The 27933-nt window shown below is 53.9% G+C and overlaps 1 protein-coding gene across 4 annotated transcripts in view; it reads left to right on the forward strand.

Annotated features, from left to right (window-relative positions):
• Positions 1 to 24653, forward strand: part of KIAA0319L (KIAA0319 like) — a 121862-nt gene extending 97209 nt beyond the window's left edge. For all 4 annotated transcript variants that reach the window (XM_051832163.2, XM_070078775.1, XM_070078774.1 and 1 more), the window contains exons 12-21: positions 53 to 185; positions 2221 to 2369; positions 3754 to 3905; positions 4555 to 4693; positions 6133 to 6292; positions 11027 to 11169; positions 11825 to 11947; positions 12437 to 12527; positions 14928 to 15019; positions 23624 to 24653. In XM_051832163.2, coding sequence (XP_051688123.1) covers positions 53 to 185; positions 2221 to 2369; positions 3754 to 3905; positions 4555 to 4693; positions 6133 to 6292; positions 11027 to 11169; positions 11825 to 11947; positions 12437 to 12527; positions 14928 to 15019; positions 23624 to 23811 — 1370 coding nt within the window. In that variant the 3' untranslated portion in view covers positions 23812 to 24653. The remainder of the gene's footprint in view (positions 1 to 52; positions 186 to 2220; positions 2370 to 3753; positions 3906 to 4554; positions 4694 to 6132; positions 6293 to 11026; positions 11170 to 11824; positions 11948 to 12436; positions 12528 to 14927; positions 15020 to 23623) is intronic.
• Positions 24654 to 27933: the final 3280 nt, after the last annotated feature.

The raw sequence follows: 27933 nt of genomic DNA on the forward strand, positions 1-27933 counted from the left end.
CCCTTTCCCATCCAGATGGACTGCTTTTGACCTCTGCATCTCTGTCTCCTAGAGAACAACAAGCCTCCTCAAGCAGATGCCGGCCCAGACAAAGAGCTGACCTTGCCTGTGGACAGCACAACCCTGGATGGCAGCAAGAGCTCAGATGACCAGAGAATTGCTTCATACCTCTGGGAGAAAACACAGTGAGTGTTGACGGGGAGCCCTCATCCACACACAGCCTCTAGGCCTCGGAAGAGCCGAGTTGTGTCTGCTTATAAGAACTGAGTTGCTCTGTGAGCTCACGCAGTGGGGTTATTGAGAAAGAAATGTTTGCAATCCCCAATGTCACTGCAAAGAAAATGGCATTAAAAGAAATTTTTATAAGAAAAAGAAGACTGCTTACCATCAGCTACCCCAGAGAGTACCATGTGATCATGGTGCTTTTGCAGGTACAATCCCTCTGCTGAAACACATAGTGTAATTACACGTGAGAGGCAGGGTGGAAGGGGCAATGGAGCAGAAAAGTACTGTTGTTCAAAATTAACAAGGTAATGCTGGTGGGGAGAAGGGGCAGAGCAGCTGTTAAGAGGAACTGAAAATTCCTGTACAAAATGAAAGCATCACTCTGTTATTGTTTCCTTGAAGACATCATTTAGCAATTAAGTTAGCCAGAGGCCAAAGTCTTTACCAAAATAATACTGATTAAACTGAAATTACCTAATTGGACCATTCCTGGTTCTCACAGTTTCTTTTAGCTTCTTTAAACCATAACAAATGGAACTTAAATTATATGCAGGATCCCACAGGAAGCAAGAGAATCCCAAGGGAAAGTTAAAAGCATTCTTGATTTCCAAAGGTAGCAGCCATTGAACAGACTCAGTTTTCTGTTTTGTTTTGTTGTTTTGGCTAGGTATATTAGAGATCGGTGGAACAGGTTTAATTTGACTATAGAAACCATTTGATTGGTGGTTGCTGTGTTGGTTTCTAGAAATTATTTCCCTCAGCTCTTATTTCTCTTATTACAGTGAGACAGCTCTTCCGCAGCCCAGCATGTTTTTGTTACAATTGCTTATTGAAGATATAGCTGATAAACCTTTTAGCTGACTTTTGTTAGTGCTTACAGCAGGGATCAAGCTTAATATTGCTTCTTGGAGGAGACTGTTGCAGGAGACACTACTTGGCTCAGAGGCTCTGAATTTAAAAAGCAAAACCAAAGAAAGCAAACTCGAGTCCACAGATTTCACCGGCTCTCCTGTAGTTTAAGCAAAGCTTGGGGCATTTGGATCCTTGAGCAGAAGGGCTCTCTGGCTCCCTGCAAGCCTTGTGGTTGGTGTTGGCACAGAGCTCAGTGCCCTGTCTAAGCTGCTCTCAGGTCCCAAGGGGAGAAGAAAGGATGCAGGCATCCTGTCCGCTCTGGCCCTGTCCCGGAACTGCAGGGAGCTTTGCTGATAGAGCTGCGGAGAAGTGGCTGTGTCCCTAGAGTTCTTCTGCAGCCCTGGCCCGTTGCCTTCCCTTGCCTCTTCACCAGGAGGGATTTGGGCATGTGATGAAGGAATGCATTTTGCCTCTTTACTGGCAAGAGCCAAGCCAGCTATGGGCCAGAAATGCTTTTCAGAAACATCACTTTTTTTTTTTTTTTTTTTTTTTAAATGGGAGAGGCAGAGAGTGATATAGAGACAGAGAGAAATGGCCCATCTACTAGTTTACTCCCCAAATGCCCACAACGGCTGGGACTAGGCTAGGTCAGTGCCAGGAGCCAGAACTCAATCCAGATCTTCCACGCAGGTGGAGGAACTCAATTTCTGAGCCATCCCCTGCTGCCTGCCACAGTCCACATTAGCAGAATGTAGGATATGGGCCTCTGAACCACCGAACTGAATGTCCACCCAGAAACCTCACTCTGAATTCATCCTGTTGATCAGATACCTGCTCAGAGAATTTTCTTCTTTTTATAAACTGAAATAGTTAAGAGTCCTAATTTATAGAAGCTGATATAAAGGATAAGGCTACATGTATTTTGAACACTGGTGCATGGAATTTTGTGATCAGCAGGTAACTTGAATTTTGGGACCAAATGATACTTTGTCCACACGGAATATTTTTAAATGTGTCCTGTTAAAGCCGAGACACAACAGTTGGTGTCTTAGCAGAGGCGATAACTGTTTCTCCCTGCTGTGTCAGGAACGGAAGAGCAGTACATAGGTAGAGCTCCACCCTCCGATTGCTGTCTTCCTCCAGGGGACCTGATGGAGTGCAGCTTGAGAACGCCAACAGCAGTGTCGCCACGGTGACCGGGCTGCAAGTGGGGACCTACGTTTTCACCTTGACTGTCAAAGATGAGAGGAATCTGCAGAGCCAGAGCTCTGTGAATGTCATTGTCAGAGAAGGTACTTCCCTGCCTCTAGTTTGTGCAGCACCTTTTTGGGTCTGATAGCTGAGGAATCTCTCTTGCTTTATTGGCTACAGAAATTTATTAGAGACAAGAGGTGGGAAAGAAGGGCAGGGCAGGGGCAGCTGTTACTTTCCTTCCTCCCTTCCTCCCTTCCTCCCTTCCTCCCTCCCTCCCTCCCTTCCTCTCTTCCTTCCTCTTCTTCCAGAGGTACAGTTGTAGACAGAGAGAGGGAGAGACAGAAAGAAAGGTCTTCCATCCACTGGTTCACTCCCAAAATGGCCACAGTGACCATCACTGGCCAATCCAAAGCCAGGATCCCAGGAGCTTCTTCTGGGTCTCTCATATGGTTGCAGTGGCCCAAGTGGCCCAATTGGCCCAAGCACTTGGGCCATCTTCCAGTTTTCCCAGGCTATAAGCAGAGAGCTGGATCAGAAAAGGAGTAACCAGGACACGAACCGGCACCCATATGGGAATGCTGGCACTCATGGGATGCCAGCACCACAGGCAGAGGCTTAGCCTACTGTGCCACAGCATCAGCCCCTGTTATTTGCTTTTCTAAAACAACTTTTAAGTGAGAGTGACTGCAAAGTGAGTTTTTGTTTCCCTCCTTCTCTCCCCTCCCTGTCTCCCAACTCTTTATGTCTTTCTTTTAAATTGAACTGGGAAAGGATTGAGGGCTGTTTCTTTGTATTTTTATTTTGCTTTTGTGCCAAGACCAGTGGTGTCTGTGACTCTGCCTCTGGTTACAGTGACACCTGCTGTCAGGCCTGAGAATGACTGTGCCGCACTGCAGCCTCCTGTTGCCTGTGTGCTGAGGCTGACTAAATGCAAGGGCTTGATTGGCCTTGCTCTGCTTTGCAGGCACAGTGGCTAATGAGGGCCAGAAGCTGAGAGTCAGAAAAACCACTGGGTGTGCAGGCCTGGTACCTTGAGCTCCAGACACAGTATACTGAGCAAACAAAGTGTCAAGCAGGCCCAGGATAAGAGAGTTCCCTCTCCTTTGTCTCTCATGAAGTACCAAGGGAGGAATCAAAAGTAAATAACACTTTAAGAGATTTTGAAGGAGAATTTTTGGTATCAGTTGATGAAACCCAAACTCTGAAGCTTTAAGTCACCTTGGGTCTTTATTTTCCCCTTCCTCTTAGGACGGCTGCCATGAGAGCACCGGAGGAATGCACACTTGCCCCTGTGTGCTGGTGCCAGGAGCACATTTCTGTGGTGGGACAGGAGCCTGGGGACATGCACACTGGCATGGACAGGCACTGGAAATAGTTCTCCATTTAAAGTGCTCTTGATGTTTAATTTCCCAAAAGCACCATGAAGATGGCTTCCTTCTTTTCTAGAATGTCATATTATTTCAATGTTTTCTCTTTGGCTAGAAATGAACAAACCACCTACAGCCAGGATAACTGGGAATGTGGTGATTACCCTGCCCATAAACACAGCAGAGCTGGATGGCTCCAAGTCCTCAGATGACAAGGGAATCGTCAGTTACCACTGGACTCGAGATGAGGGGAGCCCAGCAGCAGGGGTAAGTGTGCCGGGAGCTGAGGAGCCACAGAGGTTGAGGCAACAACACAGAGAGGAGGAGGAGGTGCAGCATTTCAGTATCTTTTGTTTGTTTTTAAGATTTAATTATTTATTTGAATGTCAGAGTTACAGAGAGAGGAGGAGAGACAGATTCATTCCCCAAATGGCCACAATGGCCAGGGCTGGGCCAAGCTGCAGACAGGAGCAAGGAGCTTCATCTGGGTCTCCGACATGGGTAGCTGGGGCCCAAGTCTTGGGCCATCCTCCACTGCTTTCCCTGGCATATTATACAGGAAGTCGGGCAGCCAGGACTCAAACTGGTACCCATATGGGATGCCAGCATTGTAGGAGTGGCTTTACCCACTACACTGGCCCTGTCAGTATCTGTTTAACCGAAAAGCCCCTCGTGTCAAGCCTGGGTTGTTCTCTGAATGACCTGTTCGGTGTTAACCTGCATGCTTGAGTGAGTTAGAATGGGTTTCTCTCCCCTGACCCTAGCAGCTGTGGCCTGCAGTGCTGTTAGAGGTCATGAGCTGCCCAGCATTGACAGTGCAGCCCAGTGGGGCTTGATCCTGGCAGGAGCAGCAGCTGACTCCAAGAAAGGAGTGGTGTTTTGTCCTGCAATTGAGCCTTGTTGTTCAATCCTACAGGAGGTGTTAAACCACTCTGACCATCACCCTGTCCTCTTTCTTTCCAACCTGGTTGAGGGAACCTACACATTTCACCTGAAAGTGACTGACGCAAAGGGTGAGAGTGACACAGACCGGACCACTGTGGAGGTGAAACCTGGTGAGTTCATTCTGTGGCAAGATGATTGCTGGATTAGCCAGCCAGGGCCCCTCTCCTGAGACTCCTTCCCCTCGGCAAAGACAGAGCTAAATGGCATATCTGCTTTTATCCAAAATCTAGAGACTTCAGGCTGAGAAGTCCTCAGAGACTGTTCCAACAGTGCCCTCCTACCCGTGCAGAAGCACAGACCTCTCCCTGCTCAGTTCAGATGGAGAAGCTGAAACTCAGAGAGGCAGGGCTTGCTCAGTGTCACACAGCAGTTGTGTCAGAGCCAGGCCTTTGTGCCCTGGTCCAGCACTTGATTGCAGAGGACCGGGCTGCTCTGGGGATGTGAGCATAGGGACAGCTTGAGTCACGATGTCGCATCAGCTCCCAGGTGCAGAAACCGTGTATGTTTTTAAGTGGAGCCTCAGGCCTTTTCGGACAGCTCTGGGAAGGTAAAGCAGCTGATGTCCTGATGTGTTTTAGATTTTCAGAAATAAAATTTCCTTCTTAAATAGAACCATGTTTTTGTTTTGCTTCAAGGCTAATTTGGTGATAGGGAGGAATAAGGTTGAAGGTGGGGAAAACTTTATAAATTCCTGAGCTTCTGATAAGAAGGCATTAACTTCAGACCTCCTGTTTATTATGTAGGCCAAGCTCCTGTACAGGCTGTCTTAGATGGGAAGGGGTCTCTGTCTTTGTCCTGCCTCTAGGGAGGACAACAGCCGAGACACTGCAAAGTCGCTTTAGTTTTTAGAATCACAGATAGTCTGCTAATTATGTAAATTACACACCAGAACAGGCAAATGGTGGTATGTGATTTAACACATTCCGAACAATCAGCTTTAACTTCCAAGTTTCGAGCAGTCTTTAGGGCATGTCCAGAAGTGGAGCTGTAGGCCCGGTGGCGGAGCTTCGCAGAGCAGCGCAGCTCGATGCTGCTCTAGGAGCTCCCAGTTTCCTGGCTGCCTGGATTTGCTTGCTGTGCTGAAATCTGGAGGGACAGTTGCACCTCCCCTTCCTGAGAAGATGGTTGAGATGGATGTTTTCCCTTCCCCCGCTGCATACGAAGCTCAGACAATCAGACTGAGTCAGGAGAGAGGGCCTGCTTTCCCCCACTTGGCTTGGAGGGCCCAGCAATGCCAACCTAGCAGAGGCTTTTTGGAATAAATGCTGAGTGTTTCTCTCTTCCCTCCACTGACCTCTCGAGGCATTGCTGCTCTCACCCTGTCCCAGCACGTGCGTGGCCACTCTTAGGTTGATGGGAAGACTGGACTGTTTTAGAAGGTGTCCAAGCCAGCCCGTTACTGATCAGCAATTCAGCATTGTTCCCCTCCATCTGAAGGAGGGCTGAATGCCTTCACTCCTTTCTCTTCAGAGCCGAAGCAAATGCACAGTGGCAGGTCTGTGTTAACTCTCCCACTTCTGAAGCCATGACTGATCCACGTGCTTTCCAGATCCCAGGAAAAACAACCTGGTGGAGATCATCTTGGATGTCAACGTCAGTCAGCTAACTGAGAGGCTGAAGGGGATGTTCATCCGCCAGATTGGGGTCCTCCTGGGGGTGCTGGATTCCGACATCATTGTGCAAAAGATTCAGCCGTACACGGAGCAGAGGTAGCTGGGCAATGAATGGGGGGAGAAAAGGAAAGACCAGGAGCTCCCTGGGCTTCTTGAATGAGCTGAGAAATAGCATGGATAGGTAGAAAAGGGTGGGCTTTCTGGCCAGGAGCCACTCACGGTGTCCATTTCTGTCCTGAGCTTTGCTAGTCCAGGTCACTCACTCTGTCCCGCTCAGTGGGGTATGGGCAAGGTTGGAAGAGACCCATTATGGTTTTAGGCCTACAGTCTGGTTGGAGACAATCAGGTGCCCACAGCACATGTGATATCAGTACACGTTCAACACAATGTATGGCATTGTAGAAACACATGGGTGGGGACAGTTCATTCTTCACCGAGAGTTGGAGTGAAACTCGCATGGACCAGGCTGAGGGGAGCTAGGAGCAAATTCAGATCCGGGCGCAGGCTTTCTTCAGGAAGAAGTCATTTGGTTGAGACCCTAGGGTAGAAGGTGAGGCTGACTGTGGAGCCCAAGGACAGAGATATGCACGCAGGCAAGGGATTTAGTTGTAATTGTTTGGGTAGGAGGACCACCTTGGTTAACTTTATGTGTATGAAGTGTTTGTTTTTAAAGCAAGGAAATTACTTTTTTTTGGGGGGTGGGTAGGGGATCAGTAATGTAAAGCCTAGACTAAAACAGGGAGAGACTGAAGGCTGGGAGACCAGTCAGGGAGCCTCTGGACTAGTCCAGTGAGAATAGGATAAAACCTGAATTAGGATAGTGGCAGAGGGGAAAAAGAAAGTAGAAGAAATTTGGGGGTCCATCAGCGGGTCACGGTAGCCCCAGGAGTGTGCTGTTGAGCAAAGCCGCAGATGTGAAGGCTTGGTTGAAAGCTGGGGAGATGGGCCAGGCCATCCACCGAGACTGCAGAAGCGAAGGCAGCCTGCGTCTTTGACAGGCTCGTGAGGAGATATGCCTTCAGATAGCTCCAAGAGGAGTCTGGAACTTGGGTGGAAGGAGGAACCAGAGATGTGGGGTCACCAGCATACGGGCAGGAGTCAGAGCCCTGCGGGACAGTGGTGAGGGGGAGGACAGAACTCTGCAGAACACTGCTTCCTCCGAGAGGGCCGAGAAAGAGGCGGCAGAAGAAACTAAGAAAAAGCATGAGAGAGGTGGGCGGAAGGCCAGGAAGGAGCAGCCGGCGGGGAGCCGAGGGGGCTCAGACGCGCGGGGGTGGTGGTGTGGGGCACGTGCAGAGCAGGCCTTTGGGTTGTGCTCCGCAGGTCGACAGACCATGGTGGAGGCAGTGCGCGGAGACGGTCTGCTCAGCACAGGACAGAGTGCGTGGTGTGAGGAGACAAAGGTGGTGACTGTAACCTCTTTGTAGGCACTGGTAGAAAGGAAGGTGGGAAATCAGGAGGATGCCATTTAAAGATAGGGATTCGTGAGCATTGGGGTGGATTGCTAGGAAGTTGCAGAGGAAAAGGTCCCGGGGGCTGGGGGGAGGAGAGGAAAGTAGTAGACGGAAGTGGGTCTGGGGGGCCAGCGCAGGAGAAAGGAGGGCAACGTGCAGGTGTGGGTGTGAGTGTGTTGGTCCAGTGTCGTGGGTTCTGTTTGTGGGGGTGGAGACAGAGCCATCTGCTCTGCGGAACGTAGTAAGAGTTGGGAGCAGCTCCAGGAAAGGATGCAGTACTGGGGTCACAGCCAAGGGTAGAAGCAGGAGGTGAGCAGTGGTTCCCAACCCTAACTCTGCAGTAGAAATGCTAGTTTTATGAGCATACCATCTCCCCAGCCTGCCCCTGCCAGAGGTCACGGTTCAGTTGGAAACGGGGCTGTGCGCCTAAAATTTGAAAGCTCCCCAGGTAAATCTGATGTGCTTTCGGGCTCACTGGGTCAGAAGCAGCATGAGGAGGCCTTTTTGTTTTTCCTTAAGCTGCGCTCAGCAGCCTGGAAGTAGGAACAAGATAAACTGCTTGTATTGATCGAAGTCAGTGGGAACTGGCTGGGTAGAAGCAGTGAGAGTTTGTTAGCTGGTGAGGGCATCGTTGACTAGTGGATTCTTTTTATATATATATAATAATTTTTTTTTTTTATTTGAAAGGCAGAGTTAACAGAGAGGGAGAAACAGAGAAGGAGATGTCTTCCATCTGCAGGTTCATTCTCCAGGTTACTGCCATGGCTGGGGCCAGACTAGGCCAAAGCCAGTAAGCTGGAACTCCATCCTGGTCTCCCGGATGGCAAGGGTCCAAGCGCTTGGGCCATCTTCTGCCCTTCTCAGTCATATTAGCAGGGAGCTGGATGGGAAGTGGAGCAGCAGGACTTGAGCCAGCATTCATATGGGATGCTGGCGTTGCAGGCAGCTGCTTAACCTGCTGTGCCACAGTGCCAGTGCTGACCGGTAGGCTCTTGCATCACTGCACATGGGGTTTGAGGAAGAGAGAAGTTTATGGGTTGCTTTGGATTTCTGATTTGGGCCGGATTGGCTTGGCTTAGGAACCCAGGAGGAGCATTTGACAGGAGCAAGAAAATACACCAGTGTGGGCAAGTCTGTGGACCTCCCCCGCACAGACAGTGCTTCTGAACCTTGCCTACCAGAGAGTCTGTGGCTGTGGGAAAGTCACTTACCTCTCAGGGCCTGGGTTTTCTCCTGTGAAAGCACAGGCACCTGCTTTACAGGCTTGTTAGGAGGATTAAGTGATACCACCTTTGTGTGGTCCCTAACACATGGTGCTCAATTTAAAGTGTTTAATGTGCCCCATGTTGGAGCTGAGCTACCACGGAGATCTGGGGTCCATGTTGTTGTTAGCATTTGTGGGTGTAGATTGGCCACTCAGGAGAGATGTGGGGGAAGGAGATAAAGATTGGAGGAGCTTTGATGTAAGTACAGGAATTGAAACCGCAAGCATGGCTTAGGTAACTGGGAGAGAACAGGGGGAAACTGACCACAGATCTTGGATGGTAAAAGCAGCTTTCTCCATTTTGTAATTTGCAGCCACACAGTCAGCCTCACTGTGCAGCAGGCTTTCAGAAAATCAGGGGAAATGCTGCCCAAACTTTTATGTCACACACGTAGGAAATAATACTATTCATGTGGGACCTTAGGATAAAGAGACAAGGCTCCTCACCCCAGAAGCCACTGATCCAGGGCTGTAGAATACACAGGACCCACCCAGTCGTGCTGTCTGTGAGGGGATTGAGATCTTGATTACCCCTTTAAATCCAGGGTGACCCACAAAAATTTAGGCTGAGGCATGGAGAACAGATTTTGTGCTCCCCAGATGTGAGTTCACACATGGTCTGTCCTAGACAGGAAGTGACAATCAAACCAGGTTATGGGCGTAGAGCAATATCATTTTGCACCAGCTGCACCATGATATTGAGTTGTTTTTGTTGTTGTTGTCATCGTAACCATCGTTTTGGCTATGTTTTGACTTGTGGATATTCTTTAATGCACTTTACAAAGCTTAGCAGTTTGTCTTACAAGCAACCCAGACACAAATCCAGCAGCACCACTGTCTTAGTGATAAAAAGGCTGGCAACAGGAATGTAGCCACAGCCCAATCCCTACTTTTCTTTTCTTTCTTTTTTTTTTTTTTTTTTAGGTGTCAAGAGGTCTTTATTGAAATAATAGCACAGTTACACTTCTAATACCCTTTCCACTTCTGTACAATAGATTAAAAATGCTTGCTACATACATTGCACAGACAGTTCAATAATTAGAACCAAATACAACTGCATTTGAACAATCCCTACTTTTCTCATCCTGCAGGTGGCCATTTGGAATGGGTTGTCTTGTTAGCTGGGCCAGCTAAGGGCATTTTTCAAAAAGTGTATGTATTTATTGGAAGGTAGAAAGAGAGAGAGGGCAAAAGGGGAGAGATACTGATCTTCCAAATGCCTGCAATAGCTAGGGCTGGGCCAGGCTGCAATTCAGAGCCAGGAACTTCATCCAGGTTTCCATGTGGGTGGCAGCGACCCAAGTGTTTGAGCTGTTACCTGCTGCTTCCCAGGGTGCACATTAGCAAGAAGCTGGATTGGAAGCAGAGCTGGGACTTGAACCTGCACTCTGATATGGGATGGGGGGTGGGTGGTTCCTAATGGCAGCTTAACTGTTGTACCATATATCTGCCCCAGCCTAGGGTGTTTTCAAAAGAATAGGCTTTGGGGTGGCCATTATGGCACAGCAGGTTAAAGCCACCTCTTAGGACTCCTGTGTGCCGTATTAGGATGCCCTTTTCAGTCCTGGCTACTCTACTCCTCATCCAGCTCCCTGCTAATGGGCCTGGCAGCAGCAGGTGATGGCTCAGGTACTTGAGTTCCTGCCACCCATATGGGGGGCCCAGATAGAGCTCTCTAGCTGCTGGCTTCAGCCTGGCCCAGTCCTGACTGTTACAGGCCTTTTTAAGAGGTGGATCAATGGATTGAAGATTTCTTTCTCTGTCTTCCTCTGTCACTCTGCCTTTTGTAAATAAATAAATAAACAAATAAATAAGTCTCTAAAAAAGAAATAGAGTAATGGGCTTTGGAGTCAGACATAGCAGAGTTGGGATCTGGCTCTGCCGTAACTAACTGTGTGACCTTGGGCAAGTTACCTAACCCCTCTGAGTTCTAGTGTTGTCTCTGTAACGGAGACGACGCTGCTAACGCGTTCCTCGTGGGCTTGCCGCGGCGGGGTGTGCATGTACTTAGCACAGCGTCCGGCACAAACAGAGGGTGCTGGGCGAATGGTGGCTGCTGCTGCTGTGGTCCTGGACAGCCTCAGCTCATTCACGCTGTTGGTGTCTCCACAGCACCAAGATGGTGTTTTTTGTTCAGAACGAGCCTGCCCACCAGATCTTCAAAGGCCATCAGGTGGCAGCGATGCTCAAGAGCGAGCTGCGGAAGCAGAAGGCCGACTTCCTGATATTCGGAGCCCTGGAGATCAGCACCGTCAGTGAGTGCCCCGCCCCGCCTTCTCCCCTTTCCCCGGGAACACGGACTCAGTCATTTTCCTCCACTGCCATTGTCCTGAGAGTCCTGGTTTGCTGCGGGTGCCTGAGCCCAGGGCTGTGGGCCGCTTGGGAAAGCTCAGAGGGGCTCCAGCGGGGGCTCCCTGGGGGAGGGGGTCCCTCTGTACTCTCACTCACTTCACACTCCCTCCATCACGAAGGTAGGCATCAGGCACAGAAGACGTGGCTTTGAGACAACAGACCACAGATAGCTGCATGTCACATCATGTGACAGTGTCATCTTTACTCATTCACTCCTAGATCTTGTTACTTAATGTTTTATTGGACACACACATATGATTTCAAATATTTGTGTTCTTAAGTATCTCAAAACCATGTTCCATATACTTTCTTTCCTTTGTAATATGATACGTGTTTTATTTTTGTAATTGTATTCTTCTCTGAAGGGGTGGCAGTTGGGGGATGGGGAGTGCCTGGCCAGCGGCCTCTGACTGTTCGCGTTGTACATCTCTGGGGCCATGCTGATGGGCGCCTGGGTCAGATGTCCAGGCAGCTTCCCCGAGGAACATTAGGCCCTGCATGCTGGCGACCCCCTGCCTGTGACCCTTGTTGGCCTTTTCCCTCCCCTGCCACCATCAGCGTGTCAGCTCAACTGTTCAGACCATGGCCACTGCGACTCGTTCACCAAGCGCTGTATCTGTGACCCGTTTTGGATGGAGAATTTCATCAAGGTGCAGCTGAGAGATGGAGACAGCAACTGTGGTGAGCTGCTGGGCGGCGCTGGGCCCACTGGTTTGGCAGGGAGGGTGGTTCTGCACCCAGTGGGTGGGTGTGGCGCTTCTGAGGCTCAGGAGTCAGCAAGGAGAGGAACTTCGTGTGCTTTTTGTTTGCAGAGGACTTTTATTTCCCTCCTCTGCACCTGCTCAAGGTTAGAGGAGAGCCCTGAGGCAGGACCAACTGCGAGGGCGCCTGTCTCTGGGAGGCCTGCACATTGCAGCCTGAGGGAGGCCTCCTTCCCCTCTCCTCAGCTCCTCGCAGGCTCTATCCCTGCTGGGAGTCTTAGAGCTCACCCAAAGCGGGGCCATCTCAGAAGGGTTAAGCCCTTAGCTGTCCTGAATGCCAGTGGTTCACCTATCCTGGGGAGCCTGGGAACGTTCTTGTCTGCGGGGTGAAGCCACACCCTGCCCAAAGTGGGGCGGCCCACACCTCCCTTCCGACCTCTTGCCCGGCCCTCGATGGTTTTCCTGGCAGAGTGGAGCGTGCTGTATGTTATCATCGCCACCTTTGTCATCATCGTTGCCTTGGGAATCCTGTCTTGGACCATGATCTGCTGCTGCAAGAGGTAAGATGGCTCTCCTGTGGAATCCATCTATGAGGTCGTTAGCCCCGTCCACATGGACTGACTGTGCTGGTCCCCAGTCAAAGTTAGGGTTGGTTTGGACACTACCCCCATCCTGTACCCAAGACATGGACTGGCAAGTTTTTCCACTTCAACACTGCCAAGGCCAGAAGCACATCCTGCAGTCCCGTGGCTGTCTCCACTGTGGTTTGTGGCCACCTGGGAACCATGTCTGGGGCCACAGTGAGCAGCAGGGCCTGGGTCAGCTCTCTAAGGTGTGTGTCCTTGCACGCTGCACACTCAGCACAGCCACAGGCGTTCTGTGTCTGCCTTCCGCTCTGCAGGAGCGCGGGCTCACGCTTCTCACACTGGCGAGCGAGGGCCTGGGTTCCTGAGGATGAGCTGTCCTAGTGTCTCATTTGAGCCTTCCTATCTACTTGGACAGTAGTTCAGTTAACAGCTACAACATTTTCTTCCTTCTTTTTTTGTTTAATGTGAAATTCATAGGACAAGCTAATCTGTATAATGTTTTTAAAATATATTTATTTATTTGAAATGCAGAGTTATAGAGAGGCAGAGAGAGAGAGAGGTCTTCCATCCTCTGGTTTACTCCCCAAATGGCCACAATGGCTGGGAGTGGGCCAATCTGAAGCCAGGAGCTTCTTCTGAGCCTCCCGTGTAGGGTGCAGGGGCCCAAGGACTTGGGCCACCTTGTACTGCTTTCCCAGGTTATCAGCAAGGAGTTGAATCGGCAGTAGAGCAGCCAGGACTTGAACCGGTCGGTGCCTGTATGGGATGCCAGCACTGCAGGTGGTGGCTTTACCTGGCCCTGTCTTTTTCATCATTGATGATAGTGTGGTTTCTGTGTCTGCTGTGTGCCACAGTAACACTTTTTTTTTTTTTTTTTTTTAAGATTTATTTATTTGAAAGGCAGAGTTACAGAGAGGCAGAGAGAGAGAGAGACAGAGAGGTCTTCCATCTGCTGATTCACTCCCAAGATGGCTGCAATGGCCAGAGCTGTGCTGATCTGAAGCCAGGAGCCAGGAGCTTCTTCTGGGTCTCCCACATGGGTGCAAGAGCACAAGGACTTAAGACATTTTCTACTGCTTTCCTAGGCCATAGCAGAGAGCTGGATCAGAAGTTAGCAGCGGGGTCTCGAGCTGGGCCCTGTATGGGATGCCAGCACTGCAGGCTGCGGCTTTACCCACTACGCCACAGCACTGGCCCCAGCGCCTTGTTTATTAGTGCACAGCACCTTTTCCCGTTTTATAGATGAGAGAGCTTCGGCTTAGCAAAATTGTATCACCTGTCCAAGGACAAAGTTGGTAAGTGACAGGGCCAGGATTCGCCCTGCAGTATAATCTCCCAGACAGCTTAGAAAATTAAAAGAATGAAGGCAGATGTCCACCAGCTGAAGACAATCACCACTTAGGATTTGGTTGGGCTAATGGGTACCTTCTCACACCCCCTCAAGCAGAAGGTTTTGTTTTCTTTACTCTCTCTCTCTCTAATTTACTTATTTGAAAGGCAGAGAGGCCGGCGCCATGGCTCACTAGGCTAATCCTCCTCCTGTGGCGCCAGCACACCGGGTTCTAGTCCCGGTCGGGGCGCCGGATTCTGTCCCAGTTGCTCCTCTTCCAGGCCAGCTCTCTGCTGTGGCCTGGGAGGGCAGTGGAGGATGGCCCAGGTGCTTGGGCCCTGCACCCCATGGGAGACCAGGAGAAGCACCTGGCTCCTGCTTCAGATCTGCGCAGCACGCTGGCCGTGGCAGCCATTTGGGGGGTGAACCAACGGAAGGAAGACCTTTCTCTCTCTCACTGTCCACTCTGCCTGTCCAAAAATAAAATAAAATAAAATAAAAAAGGCAGAGAGAGACATAGCTCTAGAGAGAGCACTCACATCTGCTGGTTCACTCCTGAAATGCCCACAATGACTGGGACTGGACCGGGAACAAAGCCAAGAGCCAAAAACTCAACCCACGCCTCTCATGTGGGTGGCAGGAACCCAGTCACTTGAGACATCACTGTCGCCTCCTGGGCTCTGCACCAGTAGAACGTCACTGAGGAGCAGGAGCCGGAGGCTGAACCCCAGCGCTCTCACGGGGCGTGGGTGGCCTAAGTGGCGTCTTAACCGCTAGGCCAAATACCTGCCCCACTTTACATTCTGATGGCTCTGACCGCCTGTGCCGCGGTGGAGCGGTCAGTTTGTACTGAGATGGTCACAGTTCCCTTGCCTTTCCCCAGGATTGAAGGGCAAATCCCAGGTGCTGCCTTCCCTGACGGAGAAGTGCAGAGACCCCTCCTCCCACTGGGCAGCCCGAGACAGCTGCTTGTGCATCTGGCCCTCATCCTGAGTCTCACATGGAACCACTTTCTCAAGCAGGGTGGGAATTATGTTTTTTAGGCAAAAAGGAAAACCCAAGAGGAAAAGCAGGTACAAGATCCTGGATGCCACTGATCAGGAGAGCCTGGAGCTGAAGCCGACCTCCCGAGCAGGTAGGGCCCTGGACACTGGGAGCTCTGCCTGCGGTCCTCCTCGTGGGGTTGCCTCCATCTGTGCTGGGAAAACGTGTTGTTCCCTTGCTTGGGGGGCAGGGCTGCATTCACCCTGGCTTGCAGGACTCAGGCACAGAACAGGCTGGCTCCAGGGGTCCCTGTTCAGTGCCCCGTCAGTTTGCAGGGGGCCAGGCCTCCTGCTTTCCTTTGCTTGCTCCTTCTTGGTTTCTCACCCGGGTTCTGGGGCCCTGGTCTCTCATGCCTGATGACAGTGACAGGAGCACAGGCAGCAACTGCCGGCTCACTTCCTCTTCTGCCAGCCTTCCCCTCCTGTCTTCCTCGCGCCAGTGTGTCCCCAGCCTCCGTCAGGTGAGCAGGTGCATTGGGCTCAACTGAAGCCTGCCTCCCACTGCAGGGATTTCCTGCTGCACAAGCACTGAGATGACTTGGGGCGGCGGGGCTGGGGGAAATGGGACAGGCAGTGGCCTCTCTCCCTTACTGGGCTCAGACACGTGGTGGGGTTCCCACCATCAAGGATGCCACAGGACAGGCATCAGTCTGCTTATGGGAGCAAGTAGTTGGGAAAGTCTCTCCGGTCCTGAAAACTTTGTTTTGGGGAGAGGCTGTGGACACAGTGTCCTCAGCCCAGGCCCTGCCCTCACAGAAGCGGAACCTAGAAAGGAAGCAAAGGCGCCTCTGCAGAGGCTCTGCCCCTGCACTTCCCTGCAGCTCAGGTAGTGTCCCTGTGGCCGGGGGCTTCAGGGAGTCCCAGAAAAGCAGAGCGCTCAGCACAGACATCCTGAGGATGAAGGCCCAGAGGCGCAGGTGTGTGCAGGCTGTGCCCACACAGTGCCAGGGTCATCTTTTTTTTTTTTTTTCTTAATATTTTATTTATTTATTTATTTTTAATTTATTTTTATTTTATTTTTTTTACAGGCAGAATGGACAGTGAGAGAGAGAGACAGAGAGAAAGGTCTTCCTTTTTGCCGTTGGTTCACCCTCCAATGGCCGCCACGGCCAGTGTGCTGTGGCCAGCACACTGCGCTGATCTGAAGGCAGGAGCCAGGTGCTTCTCCTGGTCTCCCATGGGGTGCAGGGCCCAAGCACTTGGGCCATCCTCCACTGCACTCCCGGGCCACAGCAGAGAGCTGGCCTGGAAGAGGGGCAACCGGGACAGAATCCGGCGCCCCGACCAGGACTAGAACACGGTGTGCCGGCGCCACAGGCAGAGGATTAGCCTAGTGAGCCGCGGCGCCGGCCCTAAGATCTATTTTCAATTGACTTTATACACGTATGATTAATTCTATGTTAAGTGTTCAACAAATAGAATGAAGAAAAAAAGATGAAAAAAAAAATGAAACTGTTCTCGACAGTCAAAACAAGGGCAGCTCAAATCATCATTTAGACCTTTAATCCATGTTGAATGGATTTTTTTGTAAGGCACAGGGTAGGGGTCCTGCTTCACACCCTGCCTGTGGAAATCCAGTTTTCCCAACACCATTTGTGGAAGAGACTGTCCTTGCTCCAGGGATTGGTGTTAGCTCCTTGGTCAAATATAAGTTGGTTGTAGATGTTTGGATTGATTTCTGGTGTTTCTGTTCTGTTCCATTGGTCTGTTTTTGTACCAGTACCAGGCTGTTTTGATTATAACTGCCTTGTAGTATGTCTTGAAATCTAGTACTGTGAAGCCTCTAGCTTTGGTTTTGTGGTATAAGATTGCTTTAGCTATTCGAGGTCTCCTGTGCCTCCATATGAATTTCAGCATCATTTTTTTTCTAGATCTGAGAAGAATGTCTTTGGTATTTTGATTGGTATCACATTGAATCTGTAAATTGCTTTCAGAAGAATGGACATTTTGATGATATTGATTCTTCCAATCCATGAACATGGAAGATTTTTCCATGTAGGTCTGCTGTGTCCCTTTAATTTAGGTAGTTTCCTCTGCCATTTTCTCTGTAACTCTTCCTGAGACTGCCTTCTCCCCAGTTTTTTTAAACTATCTTTTCTCAGACTAGAGCATTAAGCTCCCTCCCTACTCTACCATCTTGGAATCCCCTCCTCTTTTTTAAAAATATTTATTTTATTTTGAAAGGGAGAGTTACAGAGAGGCAGAGGCAGAGGCAGAGAGAGAGAGAGAGAGAGAGAGAGAGAGGTGTCTTCCATCCACTGGTTCACTCCCCAGTTGGCCTCAGTGGCTGGAGCTGTGCCGATCCAAAGCCAGGAGCCAGGACCTTCTTCTGGGTCTCCCATGCGGCCTTGGGCTTTTCTGGGATGTTTGTTTCTGCTGATTTCCCTCTCCCGAGAACTCGGTCTCTGCACAGGAAGCTCCTTCGGACCCGCGCCCCTACCCTCCGGGAGTTCTGCACTCGCTCTTTACCCGCCTCGGGCTCGGCCTTGGTCTCACGCTGTAGTGATGCGTTAGGTGTCTGTCTGACGTCTTACCAGTGAAGTCAGTGAAGCCTCGAGGACAGGACTGCCCCTCATTCATCTGTGAATGCAGCGCGAGACCACTGCGTGCAGGCCCTGGCCCCACTCTGCTCCCTCCTTGAGAACAACAGACTCTGCTCTTGTGTAGCGTGTGTCAGCGACATTAAATATGTCGCTCCCCCTCTTCGTGGAGGAGCAACACAGGACCCTGCGCTGTTCTTTCGTCTGCTCGGCCCTCCCCGGGTTTGCTGCTGGTTCTTCCCGGGTTGGCTACTATCCCTTCCACCTCCGTGGAAGGGTAGTTCCCCCTGGCCACATTCCCCACTTCCGCAGGGGAGCGGCACACCGCCGGCCGGTTTTCTCGGGGGCTGCACGGGTTCCCTTAGATGTTCCCCATAGATGTTCCTGATGCATGCCGTCTCTCTCCTCCTTTATAGTCCTCCTCCGCCAATCCTAACTCGGCTGCCCACACGCCGAGTACGCTGCTCTCCAATCAGGAGCAGGTCCTACAGTTTATTAGTTGAACTGGAGGCAGCTGTGCAGAAGCTGTTTACTTCTCTCCCAGCGCCATATTGTGGGAGAGCAGATGCATAGAATAAGTCTTAATTCCAGTAACTCAGTCTAGTCCGGGCTGCTCCCCACAGATCCCCCTTTCTTTTTATTTTTGACGTTGATACGCGCCTGTCTTCGGTGTCCCGCGGCACACACTCTGCTCTACTTGCTAGAGTTGCCACAGGCTCTTACAAGTCCTATAATCAGGCAAACCGAATCCGGGTCCTCTCTTCGCCATGTTGTGAGGAGGTTTTTAGGCGCTGATGCGTGCCTGTGTTCGGTGACCTGCGGCTCACACTCTGGTCGAGCTGCTTGCTGGCGCTTACCGCCTTAATCAGGCAGACCGAATCCAAGCCTCCTAATTGTTGTATTGTGGGGGAAGCCTTACTGATGTTAATTCGTGCCTGTCTTCGGTGACCTGCGGCGCATAAGCTGCTAGCCGCCCAGGTGCTCATCGCCTCACTTAATCAGGCAGACCGAATCCAAACTTTCTCGTTGCCATGTTGAGGGGAGGCCTTTCTATTTCTCTATCTCCGGGCATTCCTATTTCTCCCATTTTACTTCTGTCTGCCAACATTCCCATTTCTCTCACTCCACTTCCAAACTTTTGTTTCTCTTATCCCCGCAGCTTCCCGCTGCCCGCCCCGAGGCTACTTCTCGGCGGCTTCCCAGCTGAGCTGCTTCAGCCCGTGCCTCTTTCATCTGCGCAGCTTCCCGGCTTTGCGCGGCTTGGCTTCGCGCGCTCCGCGGTCTCCACGCCCTTTGCGTCTGCACCACGGCCTACGCCAGCCCCGTTCCCTATCTATTCACGCCCCGTGCTCTCTCTGCACGCGGCGGCTTCCGCGAGTAACACAGCGTAGCTTACGTGTCCGCCACTAGCATTCAATCTAAGTTCCCCGGGCTAGCCTGGCGAATTCAACCCAGCGTACGTCTCCGCCCCACGGTTTGGCTTCCCGTCCTTTGCTCCCCGGGCTAATCAGACGGATCCCAACCAGGCTCACGTTTCAGCTTCTGGTTTCAACTTTTCGCCCCCTATTCCCGGGCTAACTTGAGAACCCCAAAGTGGCTTCCGTTTCCGCCTCGGCCTGCCCCCCGCGGCTTCAATTTCCCTAACATTTTTCTCTACCCGGTATGTTTCCCCAAGCTTTCCTCCAACGATATTCCTCCCTCATTTCTCCTGGCCTCTCCCCACAGTCCGCGTCCGAGTCTGTTTGTTCTAGCTTTCACTTTCGCTTTCGCCCTTAGAGATTTCTCCCAGCTTCCCCCCGTAGTCCGTATCTGAGTCTATGCCTAGGCTTTCAATAGCTTCTTCCGGCTCCTTTTTCGTCCGGCTTTTCCCTAGGCTGTTTGCTAGTCTCTCTCTCCGATATTTTCCCCTTCTTCCCGTTTCTTCCCTCCTAAGTTTCATATCCGTCCTAGGTTTCCTATCCGAGTCACGGCACCATTATGTCGCTCCCCCTCTTCGTGGAGGAACGACACTAAGCCCTGCCTAGGCTTCATATCCGAGTCACGGCACCATTATGTCGCTCCCCCTCTTCGTGGAGGAGCAACACAGGACCCTGCGCTGTTCTTTCGTCTGCTCGGCCCTCCCCGGGTTTGCTGCTGGTTCTTCCCGGGTTGGCTACTATCCCTTCCACCTCCGTGGAAGGGCAGTTCCCCCTGGCCACATTCCCCACTTCCGCAGGGGAGCGGCACACCGCCGGCCGGTTTTCTCGGGGGCTGCACGGGTTCCCTTAGATGTTCCCCATAGATGTTCCTGATGCATGCCGTCTCTCTCCTCCTTTATAGTCCTCCTCCGCCAATCCTAACTCGGCTGCCCACACGCCGAGTACACTGCTCTCCAATCAGGAGCAGGTCCTACAGTTTATTAGTTGAACTGGAGGCAGCTGTGCAGAAGCTGTTTACTTCTCTCCCAGCGCCATATTGTGGGAGAGCAGATGCATAGAATAAGTCTTAATTCCAGTAACTCAGTCTAGTCCGGGCTGCTCCCCACAAAATACACTCACACATACATGAAACATGACAGCGGAAGGGCTTTATGAATTATGCTTAAGGAGTGAGGCAGGCAGAGACTCCAGGAAATTGCACTGTGGGCAGAGTAGCAAAGTCAGGGGAGGCCCAGCTGCTGGAAGGAGCGGAGCACGTCTGTGAGCCGGGGCAGAGTGGCCTGAGGCCGCAAGGGTGAGCGGGCACCTCGCCCACAGTTCCTCTGAGAGCAGTGGGAGCCAGCGGCCGTTTGTTCAGGGGTGGATGGTGTGACTTGATTTACATTTATATATACATATTTTATATATATATATATATATTTTTTAAATATTTACTTGAGAGGCAGAGTTACAGTTGGAGAGAGAGAAAGAGAAAGAGGTCTTCCATCTGCTGGTTCACTCCCCAAATGGCCGTGATGGCTGGAGCTGGGCTAATCTGAACCAGGAGCCAGGAGCCTCTCCCCAATCTCCCATGCAGGTGCAGGGGCCCAAGGACTTGGGCCATCGTCCACTGCTTTCCCAGGCCATATAGCTGGGAGCTGGATCAGAAGTTGAGCAGCTGAGACTGAACTGGATCCCACTCATAGGGGATGCCGGTGTCACAGGAGGAGGCTGAGCCTAGCACACCACAGCACCAGCCTGGATTGGATTTGTGTTTTTAAAAAGAGACCTGTGGCTGATGTGTGAAGGACTGCAGACGGCAGGAGGAGCGAAAGGAGACAGGACAAGATGTGCCTGTGGGAGAAGGAGACGGGACAAGATGTGCCTGTGGGAGAAGGAGACGGGACAAGATATGCCCGTGGGAGAGGGAGACGGGACAAGATGTGCCTGTGGGAGAGGGTGGGGAGATAGGCAGACGAGGGGCAGTCCAGACATGCTGGAGGAAGACTTGATGAGGCTGTGATGTGTTGGCCAAGTGGGGAGAGAGGAAAGGAGACGTGAGGGGCGGCTCCCAAGCTTCTGCTTGGGCTGGAACGGCTGGAGAGGAGGTGCAGAAGGCCAGTGTGTGGTTTAGGAGTTACAGAGGGAGTTGAGGACATGAGGCTGGAGGGTTGATGGGGCCGATTGTGGAAAATTCGGAAAATCGGCTGAGCAGGCAGTCCTTTGTCCTGATGCTGATGAGATGTGATGTCTTGAAGGTGCTGGCTTGGGAAACCACAAAGCCTTCTTAGGCAGGGAGGCCAGCAAGGGGATTTTTGCAGTGGCTGGAGGAGGAGGTAGTGATGGGGGAAGTAGTGTGGTGTCAGTGAGGCGGAGGGGCAGGAGAGTGAAGGCTGACTTCCGCCAGGAGAGAAGATGACGGCACCATTGACAGCATCAGGACCTGGGGGCGGTGTTTGGGTTAGAGTAGATGAGTTAAACTGAACTCAGCAGAACAGTCCGGACTGCAAGTGTAGACGGGGGAATCTCCTTCCCGCTGGTGAGGGTCACACCCCAGAAGTGGGTCATGTCCCTGTAGCAGGGTGAGGAACTCGGGAGACCCATCAGCCATGCTGCTGCCACAGGGTCACTCCGGTCACCAGGGCCAGAGTGGACAGTGAGTGAGGGCGGGGGGCAGGCAGAGGCTCAGGATGTTTCAGAGCCCTTGCTAAAGCTGAGCAGTGAAAATGGAGAAGCAGGACAAGGGCAGAGGTGTCCTGGGTGGGGGGTCCTGGCCAGGTCCTGTGGGCAGGCAGTGAGCAGGCGCTGTGGGAGAGGGCTGTTCCGAGGGGCGCAGCCCAGCAGGGAGGCGGGGAGCACTGGGCAGCCCGCTCTCTGGGCTCTGTGGATACGGCCTGGTCACTAACAGGACGAGCTCAGGACTCGGGACCCTGTCCCCTGTCGTGGGAAGTGAAGGCATGCAGTGTGGAGCAGCCGGCAGGGGGCGTGTTGCTGACACTCAGCGGCCTTGTTTTGGGTTGGTTTGGTTTGGTTTTTCTTTTCTATCGATATTTTCAAGACATTCAAAACATTCTGTTCAAGTATTTCAGGTTGAACCAAATGAAATTACTGATGCTTGATTTTTCTTTTGCCTTGTAAGAATGGCCCTTTTAATGGGGTTCAGCCTGATCTGAACAGAAAAGCAGCAACGTCGCTTGCTGGGTTTTCACAGTGAACACCCCCGCAGAATCGCCGCCCAGAGCCCCTTTTGTGCTTCCAGTGCTGTTCCCACCTCCCCCGGTCACAGGTACTGCCCCAGGCTGGTGAGGAGTAAGCAGTGTCCGCGCTGTCATGCGCATGGCTAAGTCGTGTGTGGGGATGTGTTTATTTGTGGCGCACACTGGTGACAGGCGTTGAGTTCTTTCAGTTTTCTTTTTTTAAACTTATTTATTTGGAAGGCAGCATGAGAGAGGGGGAGAGCGAGAGCGAGCGAGAGTGCACTTCAGTCTGCTGGTTCACTCCCCAGACGGCCATACCAGCTGGGACTGCGCCAGACCGAAGCCAGGAGCCTAGAACTCCATGTGGGTCTCCCACAGGGGTGCAGGGGCCCAAGCCCTTCGGCCATTCTCCGCGGCTTTACTAGGCCCATTGGCAGGGGCTGGATTGGAAGTGGAGCAGCCAGCACTCACGCTGGTACTGCATATCACAGACGGAGGCTTCATCCACTAGCCCACAGCGCCGGCCCCTCTCCATTTTCTGTCAGATGTGCTGAAGGGTGCTCAGTGCCACAGGCCGAGCGAGCAGGAGCGAGTGGTGGGAGGGCCTTGGGGAGCCAGGAGGAGCCCCTCTTCCTGTGTGGTTCCTCCTTTGCAGCTCTGGCCAAGAGGCTGCTAGTGCACACTGGGAGAACTGGGTGGGGTTCCATGCACCTGGCCTGGTTCGCACACTTGTCACTGTCCCCACCCCATCGGACAGCCCCAGGCTGCCCCTGCTCTTCTGTGGCCTGGTATTCTGCCATCCTGAGACTGGGGCAGATGGCTGCACAGGCCTGTCCCAGAACTGTACGGACAGGGCCGGGGCCGTGCAGGCTCCTTGCCGGAGCCCCAGCCTGTGCTGTACCCCGCGGGAGGGGGTGGTTCCGGGTGACAGGTGCAGTCAGCGTCTGGGTGTCCTCAGCCTGAGGAGCCCCGAACGTGCGAACTGTGCCTTTAAGGCGGGCGGAAGAGAACGGCCGCGAACCCCTCGACCTCTTCAGTGTCCTGGGGAGTGACGGCTGCGTGACTCGCTAGATCACGTTGCCTGGGTCACATGCGCCTCACGCGGCCACTGTGGCGTTGTTTTATGTGAAAACGTAAGAGATGGCCATCAGAACAGTGACCTTCCCTTCACTAGATGACTCCCCAAATGCCTGCAACAGCCAGGGCTGGGCCAGGCCCAAACCAGGAGCCTGGAACTCAATCTGGGTCTCCCACGTGAGGGGCAGGCCCTGGGCGCTTGCGCCATCAGCTGCTGCCTCCCAGGGTGTGCATTCGCAGGAAGTTACCGGAAGCTGAGGAGCCGAGACTTGAACCGGGCCCTGCGATACAGGATGTGGGCGTCCCGAGCAGCTTCTAACTACCGTGCCAAGTGCCCACCTGCCTGGTCACCTTTTTAAGAAAGGAGGGAGGCCAGCTCCCAAGGCCTGTGACTTTCCCTGTGCCTTGGCGCCTGCCCAGACTGCTGGAAGGTGCAGGGCAGACGCGTTGGCCCCTGACGCCAGGTCTCCTCGTCTTCCTTGCAGGCATCAAACAGAAAGGCCCAGTGCTGAGCAGCAGCCTGATGCACTCCGAGTCCGAGCTGGACAGCGATGACGCCATCTTCACGTGGCCAGACCGAGAGAAGGGCAAGCTCCTGCATGGCCAGAATGGCTCTGTGCCCAACGGACAGACCCCACTGAAGACCAGGAGTCCTCGAGAGGAGGTCTTGTAGCCACCTGGTCTGTGTCCTCAGGGTAGGCATTGGCAGCGCCATGGCCCAGCGCCTGCTGGCCACTCCACCCCAACCCCCACCGGAATTGCTGGTACTTGAACCCACACGCTCTCCAGGAACCCTGAACGAAGCTGTGAAGGAGAGCTTGTCTCTAAACCTGCCCCGTAGGCCCCGACACCCCAACACGTCCACACCTCAGGGCCTCCCGTTTTGTGGCAGAACTGCCCCTGCCCGAAGGCAGACATTGCCAGCCGAGGCTGCTCCCAGGGCACCGCACACGCCCGGGCACCGGACCGAGCAGAGCCCCGGCCCTGCCCCCTGGCACGGAGCACGCCCTGTCACTGGTGGGGAGCAGGTGCACCCCCTGTGCTCAGCACTGCTGCTGGCGCCCTGCAGACCCAGCTCCTGTCTGGCTGGGGTGGGGGAGACTGGCTCAGGGGAGAGGGATCCTGGCTGCGGGGCCTGGCGGGGGGCCACCCGCTCTCCTCTGGCCAGCACTTGCTGCTGCAGGACTGAACCCCTGCTCCCGGCCTGAGACTACAGGAGACCCACGGCGGCGACACGGGGGGCATATGTGTGACTGCCCGCCGTGGCCCTGTGCCACTGACTGTCTGCTCCCCGGGCCTTCGCATGTGGGCATCAGCTCCTCGCAGGGCTCTCGGCTGCACACTGGGCAACCTCGACTTGGAGACTGCGCCCCCAGATCAGAGCCCCTTGGCTCCTCCACTGAGGTGTCTGCGTGTTGAGCACTGGGAGCTTGGGGGAGTGACTTTCTAAAGAGAAACAATTTCTACTACTGCACTACTGTTGTCGTGAGATGATTAAACAGCTATTGAATTGTGTGCCTGCCTACACTGCTTGACACCACGCCTTAGGCTCCACCCTGGCCCCCACCTGTTGCTCGGGGATGGGTGGGGCCCTGCTGTGCCCTGTGCCTTGTTACCTCCTTAGAGGAGAGTTTGGTCCATCCCTCCCATATCTTTTATGAACACTTTAAAGTAAAGTCAGTCCATGTTCTCCCAGCGCTGGAGCCAGCGCCCTCGGGTCTGTGTGGCCTGTGCGGTTTCTGGCCACCTCTCTTCCCTGGGCTCCCAGGCCAGTCTCAGGGGGCCGCGTGCCCCGATGCGCTCCCTGTGACTGTTCACACAGCACTGGCGTGCGGAGGAGCAGGAGGGCTGGGTGGTCTTGGGTGCTTGAGGAAGCGAGGGGCGGGGTCAGGCACAGTGGGCCCACAGAGGGTGATGGGCCAGGCAGCAGCACAGCCCTCCCATGCCAGCACGGGGTCGCTGGGTCTCACTCAGCAGGTCTCGAGTGGGAGCGGGCAGCCTGCCTCCCTAACATCCGGAAGCCTACTCCAAGAACCCGCAGCCAAAACGCACACGTGCAGTGCCACGGGGTCCCCTCTGGGTAAGGACTGTGGCAGTCCAGGGGTGCACCCGTGCCCAAACAGCCACGGGGCTGGGCTCGGTGAAGGGCGCCTGGGACAGAGTGGCCACATGGCAGCTGGCCTGGACGGAGCTGAAGCAGGCGGCGACGGTGGCGGCCCTGGGCGCCTGCTGCCTTGGGGTGCTCTGGGGGCTGCCGCGAGGTCCTGGTCCCTGGCCCGCAGGAGGCTTCTCGTGGCCACCAGGCCTCACTTCTGTGTCTTGTTTATCTCAGCCACAGCCCACTGAAGGGGACGTGTTTCTCTCAGTGTGAAGGTGAAATAAGTAACTTCTCATCCCCTACTTCGCCTGCCCCTGCTCCATGGCACCAAGTAGGAACCAGTTCCGCTTTCCAGGCTCGGCGCTTGGCGGCTGACTGGGGAGCTGCTTAGGGGAGCCAGGCTGTCAGGGCTCACGACAACCCTTGTCATCCCCAACGCCACCCTCCCAAGATCCTGCCGAGTCCTGGGGCCTTAGCTTGCCAGACTCTCCTCTTCCCTTGCCAAGTCTGATTTCCTAGGAGGCCAGGAGAGGAAATCCTTGTCTGTCTCAGCTCACAGGAAACGCAGTACCACGGGGCTGGAAGCTGCAGCTTCGGTCTTCCTGTTGGTGCCATCGGAACACTGCTGCTCCCGCTCCCAGCTTCCCTTGGCTAATCTGGTAAGTGAAGGTGCTGACGAGGTCCACGCCCTCTGGAAACAGCAGGTGCGTGCCCAGAAGCCCTCAGTCCACACAGCGGGGCCCTGGGCTCCTGCACGATGAGTACTGCCCGGTTTGAGGGCCGCAGCTCTAACTCCCCCTCCCTCACCTCCAGTCTGTGGTGGGTGGGGTGCGGGCGGTAGCTTCCTAATGCGCCAGATTCCCAGGACCTGGGCTGCCCACTCCTGTGCCTCCCCACAGAGGCCTGGGCAGGGCAGACCCAGTGTGCTGGTGCTACTGGAACAGGAAAATCCGCCATGTGCTGCGTGGCACGAGGATACCAACAAGGAACAGCCCGAAGTGGCCACTCGTGGCAAGGTCGGGCCTGACCAGTGTCTCCGCCAACTCCCGGTGCAGACAGAAAGCACCCCTGCAGGGTCCTCCTCACCTTCCCCTTAAGGCTTTGTTTTCCTTTGCTTTTTTTATCTGAAAGGCAGTTGGAAAGCGAGCACTTCCATTCGTTGGTTCAGCCCGCTAAAGGCCCCAATGGCCAGGGCTGGGCCAGGCCCAAGTCAGGAGCCCAAACAATCCAGTGTCCCTGTGGGCGACAGGAACCCAAGTGCTTGGGCCACCCCTGCTGCTCCTGGGCTGCGCACCAAGACCTTCAGCAGCCGCCCGCGGCACTGGTGTGCGCAGCAGGCTGAGCCGCCGCTTGGAGCACGCGTCTCCTTAGGGGCAGTTCCAGTCTCCGCTGCTCGCCTTCTGCTCATGCGCCTGGGAAGGCAGCGGCAGATGGCCCAGAGACTGGGGCCCCTGCGCCCCTGTGGGACATCAGGATGCCTTGTGGCTCCCAGTTCAGCCTTGGGGGTGAACCCGTGGGTGGAAGAGCGCTCTCCTCTGCGGTCACACATGAGCCTGGGGACCTCACCCCCGAAGGAGGCTACTCCGTTTAACAGCTCGTGGACGCCCGAGCAGCGTGTGCGGCCACACGCCCTCTGCAGCACGGCTCCAAGACGGAGCTGGGTTTGGGCGGACGAGGAGGGAAAGCGCCAGGCCCGTCTCCTCCTCAGCTCTGGCAGAGTCGCTGCTGGCAAAGTGGGTTCCGTGTCCGGGACACGCAGTCCACGCTCGCAGCCTTCTCACACAGACGAGAGGTGGCTTCCGTTCTCAGACGCTAGCCTGGGGATCCTGGGACCACGGAGGCGCCAAGATGAAGGAAGCCTGCTCCGGGACCACCGGGATGGCCGCTGGGCTGTCCCCAGAGAAATAAACCTGACGTTGGGTGGCGGCGGCAGGCAGTTAGCAGGGAGGTGGGGGCAGCTCAGCCTGAGGCTCCACAACAGCACGCGGCCGGCGGTCAGTCCAAGTCCGGAGTCTCGTGCTTCTGGTCTTTCTCTGAGCAGCAAGCACTAACGGCCCCGCCCCTCCCTAGGACAAGGGCAGCACGCTCGGGTCTCGGCAGGGCTGAGCTCACGTGCAGCAGGCAGGGAGAGAGAAGAGACTTCCTCCCCCAGGTCTGCGCCCTGTCTGCTGACAGGAAGTGGCACAAACCTGGCTGGTAGCACAGCCGACTGCACGCTGTGAATGCCTCGGTCCATGATCTTGCGTAAAGCCAGAGCCGGGACAGATCCACGCAGTGTTCCGTCACCCGGGAAGCGGGCTAGGTGGAGGAGAGCTGAGAGCTCCGTGTGCACGCGGCCGCCCACACCTGGAGTCACACCTGGGCTCCCGGCGGAGCAGCCAAGTCAGCTGCGGGCACGTGATGCTCTTGGCACGGGTTATCTGTCTGAAGAAATCAAGGCACTGAAACAGATCAGATCCCATGCGGCTGAGCAGTGTTGAGTCTTTCCCAGGGAACGCCCTCTGGTCTTGGGGTGCGTCCAGGGGCTCGACTCCGGGGCGACAGGGGCTCCTGTGCCTTCACCTGCTTCCCGCACTCGGCATTTGGTCTCGCGCTCACCTGCAAGTTCACGAGGCTGCAGCCTCTCCTGGGGTTTTGTAGCAGCTCTAAGAGAATCCACACGGTAACACATCGCAGGTGCCACTCGGCCCGACACCC

The sequence above is a fragment of the Oryctolagus cuniculus genome, chromosome 7 (genome assembly GCF_964237555.1).
Source record: "Oryctolagus cuniculus chromosome 7, mOryCun1.1, whole genome shotgun sequence".
Lineage (NCBI taxonomy): Eukaryota > Metazoa > Chordata > Mammalia > Lagomorpha > Leporidae > Oryctolagus > Oryctolagus cuniculus.